The sequence below is a fragment of the Camelina sativa genome, chromosome 5 (assembly GCF_030686135.1).
Source record: "Camelina sativa cultivar CO46 ecotype springtype chromosome 5, ASM3068613v1".
NCBI classification, from domain to species: Eukaryota; Viridiplantae; Streptophyta; class Magnoliopsida; order Brassicales; family Brassicaceae; genus Camelina; species Camelina sativa.
Window position 1 is genome coordinate 32353753 of NC_141884.1, and position 7809 is coordinate 32361561.

Below are 7809 nucleotides of genomic sequence, written 5' to 3' on the forward strand. Positions count from 1 at the left end.
GGCTATTTTTTTTTTTACTTGATCTTATTTTACTTGCTAAACTTTATTGGGCTAGCAAAAATTTAAGAAAAAACAAAAAAAACAAATGAATTTGAGAAAAAGATACAGACTTGAACGTGTATTATGGTCATTTGGGCTTTTGTTGTTTTCGAATTTTGTTGGGCTCGTACCTTTGTTTCTATTTTGTAATGTCCTTAATAAAATCCTTTATGAGAAAAAAAAAACGTGTACTCTGGTTTTGTTGTTCTTCCAGATACCACCGAGGCACCGACATAGAAAAAAACGAAAAGAAAACCAAACTCATCCGCTTCCGATTCAGTCCCAAGCAATTTCACTAACCAATTTGAAAAAGACATCGATCTTGCTTTTTTGTATTTTCTCTACTGCCGAAGAAGAGTAGATCCTGGAAATTTTTTGTCAAGGCGAATTGGGATTGTAGAAATGGAAGAGGTAAAATTTCAGCTTTGATAAAATTGTTATTTTGAATGCTCCGATAATTTAATCAATTGTCTATGATTCTATAGTTCAGTCACAAAATATGTATCTTATTGTTATGATGGGTTCTACTTGTTTAGATTTAGTTTTGGTAACAGGCAAATTTTTTCTGATTTGATGAAATCAAAGAGAACAAATTATTATCTCAGCTTATATTAGGGAGAACAAATTGTCAAATTATAGGTTTATGTAAAACTGTTAATCTCTCATCGTTTGATTGATTTCTGGGTTTCAACAGGGATATCAATCGGCCGGTCAAAGAATTAAGTTCATTGATAAGGATCGTTGCCGCGGATCTAAAGTTTTTTTTTGCGGTTTCCAGTACTCGAGAAAGATAATAAATCTGTTTGTTATTTCAAACATTTCTTATTTTCCTTTTTCTTTACAACCATTGATTAACATGTACTTTTATTATTTGTAGGCAACAGATAGTGTAAACTGCTAATATGTTGTGTACACACATAAGGAAAGTTGTTTTTACATAAGCAATGGAAGAAGGTCAGTATTCTTTATTATGCAAAACTTGTAGAAATAACTGAATAGCAATGTGAATTAGAAAATAATTGTCTGCAAAACATATAGTTCTTTGAATAACAATACTCTAAACAATAGTTCTTGGCAAAAAGTAATAAAATTGTCTTTAATTTATTTGTTGGATTTTTTGAAACTATTAGATAGTCTTGAGTTGGTTGATCTTCACAGTCTTGGCTTTGACATTCGTCACCTTTAGCTTGACTTACCGCGGGTCCTAAAAAATTAAACACCAGGTAATAGTAAGACTAAATCGCAAAAGCCTGAGTCAAGTTAACATAGTTAATTTCAAACGTACCTTTGGTGCAAAGAGGTTTTGTAGAATCGATTGTTAGTTCTCCAGATTTTGGAAAACCTCTTTAAAAACAACGTTAGTTGTTTTACTGTCAATCTTTCCATCTTTCCCCACAATAAGAATTTTTAATCCCTTCTTCGAAGTGACTCTCGATAGAGCAACATAGAGTTGGCTGTGAGAGAACACCGGTCTTGGCAAATAAAGTCCTACTTTCTCAAGCGATTGTCCCTGGCTCTTGTTAATCGTCATAGCAAATGCCACAGATAGAGGAAACTGTCTTCTACGCATCATAAATGGCAGTTTCGTGTCAGATGGTGTAAGCAATGTCTTAGGAATCAAAACCTTATCACCTATTCTGTCTCCTGTAATAACCCTTGCCTCTACAACATGGTTAGCCAGTTGTGTGATCTGGAGCCTAGTACCATTACATAACCCACCTTTAGGATCTATATTTTTTAGCAACATTACAGGAGAACCAATCTTAAGACGTAGAGCATGGTTTGGTAACCCAGACAATTTGATGCTGTTCAAAAAATCTGTTGTAAGAACAGGATTAGACTGTGAATCTAAGTCAGACGGATCAATACTATCCGCACTAAGATAGATCATTTCCTCGCCTGTAACAAAAAAACTCATTGGTTTATTATACTCTAGAAAAAAAAAACTTTAACATAAGTACATTAAAGGTCAAAGATTGCTCACTTGTCAGCTTCTCTAGCATGTGCTGGTTTATTGTGTTTACATCCTCATTGGTTGGTGCTAATATGGCTCTTTTCTGAAAAAACTTTGGGTCATTATTATCAGCTAACAACTCTGGATCTCCGTAGATTTATCTGCTTATAACTTTAATTGGATCATCTGCCTCTGTAATCAGCAATTCTTCAGGAATATCTATTATTGCCTCACCATCATTAGGTTCTGCAATCTTACCATCACCAACATCTAAAAGCCAATCAGAAAACTCTTTGATTTCTTTAGCCTCATCGATACTTAAATTATTGCTTAGCAAACGCATGTTCTTAGTAAGTGATATATCATGGTTTTTGTGGTTTTTAACCATGATATAAGAAGTCTTTTAGAGTCTTTTGATTTGTTTTCTAGATTGTTTTTGAGTCTTTACAGGTTTTTAGCATGGAAGGAGCAAAATGGAGCAATTTGGATGTTTTGGAGCATAAATCTTGAAGAATCAATTTGGTCTCGGATGAAAGCAGGAGCATCGACCGACACCAAGATAGGAGACATCGATCGACACTCATCTCTGCCGACTCAAGACCCAAGTTTTGGAAAATTTACAAATCTGCCCCAAAGTTTTCCACATTTGCAACATAAGTCCCTGACGTGTTTTAGGACATATAAATAGTGTTTTTAGGTTTTCCAAACCTTCAAGTTTCATTCTATCAAGTTTTATTTTTCTGCAACCCTGAGAGAATTTTGAGAGCTTTTGGGAGAGAGATCTGAACTGCTTTGAGAGAAGAATTCTTAAACTCCTTCCTTACTCTTTTAATTTCAATTGCATATTATTCAGAATCATGTTTTGTTCTTCATTGATTATGTCTGAGTAGTTTGCTTGTTAGGTTTAGGGTTTTTCACAGGGATTTTATGAATTATTAGATCTGTTTATTTAGGATTCTTTATCTTGCTAGGTCTTCATCTTAGGTTGTTCTTCATATTAATTCTTGATTGATCACCTAGAATTAATACTTTAGGAAAATAAATTGATATGAGAATATAATTGATTTTCCTGACAAAAACCTTTTGATGAGCAAAATTATTTCTTGCAAAGAGATTTGATTTAATAATTTTGTGAACAATCTAAACCTGATTTTATTGCTGATTTTTAACCTAGAATTTTACAAAGAGATTTGAATTTTCTGGTTTTAAATTTAGATATTATTTGCAGTGAGAACTGATTTAATTTACAAAACTGTTTAGAGTTCTAGATCTGTTCTTAATTGATTGAATCCTAATTTATTGATTGATTTAATATTTCATAATTTCCTGAGAAATTCCCTAGGCCTAGCTTTTTGATCTTATGAATTTACAACAGCTTTTATTTAATATTTTGCATTGCTTTTATTTTAATTCAATTTAATCTGTTTAGCAAAATTGAAAACTCTATAATCCATTGTGTAGTCTTGAGTCCTTGTGGAATTCGACCCCTAAGTACTGCAGTGATCTCTTAATTTGAGAGAGTAGCTCTAGGGTAAATTTGAGCATATCAAATTTTGGCGCCGTTGCCAGAGACTTTTTGATCTACCATTAGATTTGAGTTTTTGATTTTGTCTAAATTTTTCTTTTTATTTTCAAACTAACACGCTTTTGTTTTCTTCTCTCTTGTGTGTTTCAGGTGTATGCCTAATAAGCCTAACACAAGGAGCAACAAGACTGGTCCAATTCTGAAGCTTTCAAACCAAGAGTTGGGAAAACTTGAGCGTGAGAACCGAAAAGCAGCCAAATCTCTGAAGATGGTTAACCCAATCATTCTGATGCGAGATGAGGATGGTGCTTTGAGGGATCAAGAGGGCCACTTGCGCAATGAGCAGGGCCAAAAGATTGATGCTGAGGGCAATGTGATTGCTGAAATTGATGTTGTCGACGAACCAGCTGATGGTGTCGACGGTGTCGATCGACACCAACCAGGTGGCATCGATCGACACCCACCTGCAGACGTGCGTGGAGCTGCCAACCACGTACAGAACCCAGTTCGACGACAGGAGAACAACCGGGACTTGATCAGGACCATTGCTGACTACAACCGGGCTGATCTGGTGTATGAGAACTGGTCTGCTATTGTTCCTCCCCCTTTTCAGAGGAATGATTTTGAGTTGAAACCTGCGTACTTTCAACTAGTTGGGCAGAAACCTTTCTCTGCTTTACCCAATGAGAAGCCTCTGGACCATATTGAGCATTTTGAGGATCTGGTGACTAGCATCAAGGCTAATGGAGTGACTGAGGACTTCATATTCTGCAAGCTCTTCCCATACTCACTTGCAGGAGAGGCATCTCAGTGGTTGAAGCAGTTGCCAGCTGGATCTTTGACATCTTGGCAACAAGTCAAAGTGGTTTTCCTCAACCATTTCTATGATGATGCAATGTCAGATGAGTTGAGAGTCAAGCTATCCACTTTCAAGCAAAGACCAGATGAAGCTTTCAAAGCAGCTTGGGTGAGATTCAAAGCTTATCAGAGGGACTGTCCACACCATGGTTTTTCAAGGGTACAACTGTTGAGTATCTTCTTCAGAGGGTGTGACTGGAAGTATCAGTTAGCTTTGGATGCTGCAAGTCATGGGAATTTCAAGACAAGAATGCCAGAAGATGCTGAAGTTTTGATTGAGAATTTGGCTTCTAGCAATAGCACTAAGGGAGCAAATGCTGAAAGAAAGAGACTGCATGGAGAGTTTGATGCAAATCAGCTAGCTTCTGTTAGTGCTAAGCTTGATTCAATGCACAATCTTCTTGTGGGAAAGAAGTCAGTCCAATTTGCTGCTGAAGTTGAGACATTTGAGCCAGAGCCAGAGAATTCAGAGGAGAATGTCAACTATGTGTATGGAGCTGGGTATCAGGGACAGAGATTCGGTAATCAGCAAGGAAACAGACCTTACAATGGTGACCAGAAGCAGCAACAGAACAATGGCTATACAAGAACCTATGGGAATTCATCTTATCAGTCTCCACCTCCTAAGAATTCTTCAGAGAGTAGAATGGAGGCCATGCTTGAGCAGCTTCTGCAAGGACAAGAGAATCTGACAGTGACATTCAATGGAAAGATTGACAATGTCTACACTAAGCTGAATGGGAAGATTGAAGCATTAAATGTTCATGTTAAGAAGCTGGAGATTCAAGTTGCACAGACTGCTGGGTCTGTTAAACGGCAAGAGAGTGTTCTTCCAGCAAGAACTGACTCAAACCCCAGACATGCTTGCAATGCCATATCAGTGCGAGATGAAGATGATGGTGAAATTGCTTCTGCACAAAAAGAAGAGAAATCGACCAATCTCTCGGTTTCAAATGATGCCATCGATCGACACCACCTGGGTGTCGATCGACACTCATCTCAGACGGAACCAAAAGCTGCGAAATCTCAGGTTCCAACAGTTGAAAGGGTCTACAAGCCTAAGGTTCCTTTTCCCAAGCCAAGAAAGTCTAAGCAAGAGATGGAGGAAGCTAGATGCAAAGCAATGATGGACAAGGTGATGATTGAGATGCCTTTAATTGATGCAGTAAAGCTTTCACCACCTCTTAAGCGGTATGTGAGGAGAATGGTATCCAATGGTTTGAGCCCTGAAGAAGGAGCACTTATTACAAAAGATGTCAGTGCAATTCTGTTGAACCAGCCTGTACAGAGGAAGAAAGAGAAGAAGCAGGAGGTGGTTGTCTCTAAGGAAGTGAGTGCAATCATTCAATGTAAGACTGCTAAGAAGTTACCAGATCCTGGAAGCTTTGTACTTGACTGCTTTATCTCCACAGGAAGGTTTGCACACTCACTTTGTGACCTTGGTTCTAGCATCAACTTGATGCCATATTCTGTTGCTGTGAGACTTGGGATGACAGAATTCAAGCCAACTCAGATTTCTCTTATCTTGGCTGATCGCTCCCGAAGAATTCCTGAAGGTGTTTTAGAGGACATTCCAGTTAAGGTTGGAAACTTCATGATTCCCACTGACTTTGTAGTGCTGAAGTATGATATAGAGCCTAAAGATCCTCTCATCTTAGGAATATCTTTCTTGGCTACAGCTGGTGCAGTCATTGATGTGCAGAAGGGACACATAGCACTGAATGTGGATGGTTTGAGTATGAGTTTTGAGATGGATACATTGAGGAGGGCTCCTACTATTGATGGACAGACTTTTTCTGTTGAAAAAGTTTCTGCAACACGAGCATCAGGCTCAGTGTCGATCGATGCCACCAAGAGAGTATCGATCGACACCCCTCCACGACCGTGACAAAGCTTGTCCAAAACTGATGCTCCAAGTCAGAAACCTATTCCCAAACAGAAGAGTCATCACTCCACACTCCAGAGCCCTCAGGTAAGGCCAAGGTATGCATCTTCTTCTCCTAAACTTCCTCCTATCATCAACAAGAATTTCAAAGAGATAAAAACTGTTTTGCAGTTAACCAAGCCACGAGATTATCGTAGAGCGCTTGTTTCTTCTGTTGATGATTTTGCAGGACAGAAAAGATACCCTCCCATACCTAAGTCCTGCCCTGGTCCTGTTCCTAACATCCTTGGCAAGCCTCATGCACCTAACGCTTATACACCGCCTTGGATGAAGAGGATTTCAATGCCATGTTTTGATCCTCCGGATGCATGAGCTCCAACACAGTCAAGCTAATGACTGAAAACAAGCGCTTAGTGGGAGGCACCCCACTGGTAGGTTTTTCTTTTTCTTTTGATTTTGATTTTTGTTTATTTTATTTTTATTTTTGCTTTCCTCTTACTTGATAACACTGGGGACAGTGTTGTTTAAGTCTGGGGGAGGTTAGTTACTAACTATGATTTCTGTTTTTGAGTTTCAGTTGTGTCAGTCAAAACCATAAAGTTTGAGTCAAATTTTTCAAAATTTTTCTTTTTATCTTTGGGAATTATGATCTTGACTAATGATTTCTCTTATTTGGCTAACACTCTAATGATTATTTGTTTATGCTTGATCTCAGAACTGAAGCTTAGAAAGACTATGAGCCTTATCAACAATCCTGAAAGCCTTTATTCAATGGATATCTGATTGATCTAACGTTGTCTCAACCTTTATCAGGATTTTAACCGGACTTAATCTCTTACTTTGGGGTTGGAAATCAGTGGACTAGACTTCTTCTTCAGGCCATACAAGACAATGCAATTTTTCAGAGTATGTCTCCCCTCTCTCTTCCCTTCAGTGCTTTTTAAAAAAAAAAAAAAAAATCAGAAAAGAGAGAATAAAAGATGAGATGATTTTGATCAGTTTAGAGAGGTAGGTAAATTACCAGTGACCTCATTATTCTACTCTTGAGTCAAATGATCACACAAAGCTTGGAAGCGAGGGGTAGGTAAATTACCGATGACCCCGGTATTCGCTTACACCTTTGATTTAGAAAAAAAAAAAGAAGAAAAAAATAATAATGGAAGTGAGAAAAGGGAGAGGAAAGGAGATGTAAGAAGAATGTCTTGGCCTGAAGAGAGTCCACATGCCACTGATCAATACACCCAAGGTAAGAATTCACCTTATTTGTGCTTTAATATTGACTAATGAGATGACAATGGAGATTTCAGAGATTCCAAAGGATTGTGGGATTTGAGTAAGGAATGCTGATGCTTATCATGGTTGAGTATAAGAAGTAAGTTCTTGAGTCAGGTAAATGAAGAGTGCAAATAAGAATCATTATGCAGTTGAGTGAGTTCCCAGTTTTCAAACCTCTTTCACAGGTCTAAGTTTCTGTTTTGCTTGAGGGCAAGCAAAGGCTAAGTCTGGGGGAGTTGATATATCATGGTTTTTGTGGTTTTTAACCATGAT

At 37.9% G+C, this 7809-nt stretch overlaps 1 protein-coding gene across 3 annotated transcripts; it reads left to right on the top strand.

Moving 5' to 3' along the window:
* The first annotated feature begins 225 nt into the window (after nucleotides 1-225).
* LOC147944609 (uncharacterized) lies at nucleotides 226-7463 on the top strand. 3 transcript variants are annotated; one of them, XR_015557623.1, is made up of 4 exons: nucleotides 226-450; nucleotides 734-840; nucleotides 917-993; nucleotides 2444-2851. XR_015557623.1 is itself a non-coding variant. In XM_087450995.1 (4 exons), the coding sequence occupies exon 4, from the start codon at nucleotides 3673-3675 to the stop codon at nucleotides 6262-6264; it is 2592 nt and encodes an 863-aa protein (XP_087307121.1). In that variant the 5' UTR covers nucleotides 226-450; nucleotides 734-840; nucleotides 917-993; nucleotides 3669-3672; the 3' UTR covers nucleotides 6265-7463. The 3 variants fall into 3 exon arrangements, 2 of the variants coding, with proteins under 2 accessions (XP_087307121.1, XP_087307120.1); XM_087450995.1 differs by lacking the exon at nucleotides 2444-2851 and adding an exon at nucleotides 3669-7463; XM_087450994.1 differs by lacking the exon at nucleotides 2444-2851 and adding an exon at nucleotides 3669-7463 and having other exon boundaries at nucleotides 734-993.
* The last annotated feature ends 346 nt before the right edge of the window (nucleotides 7464-7809 follow it).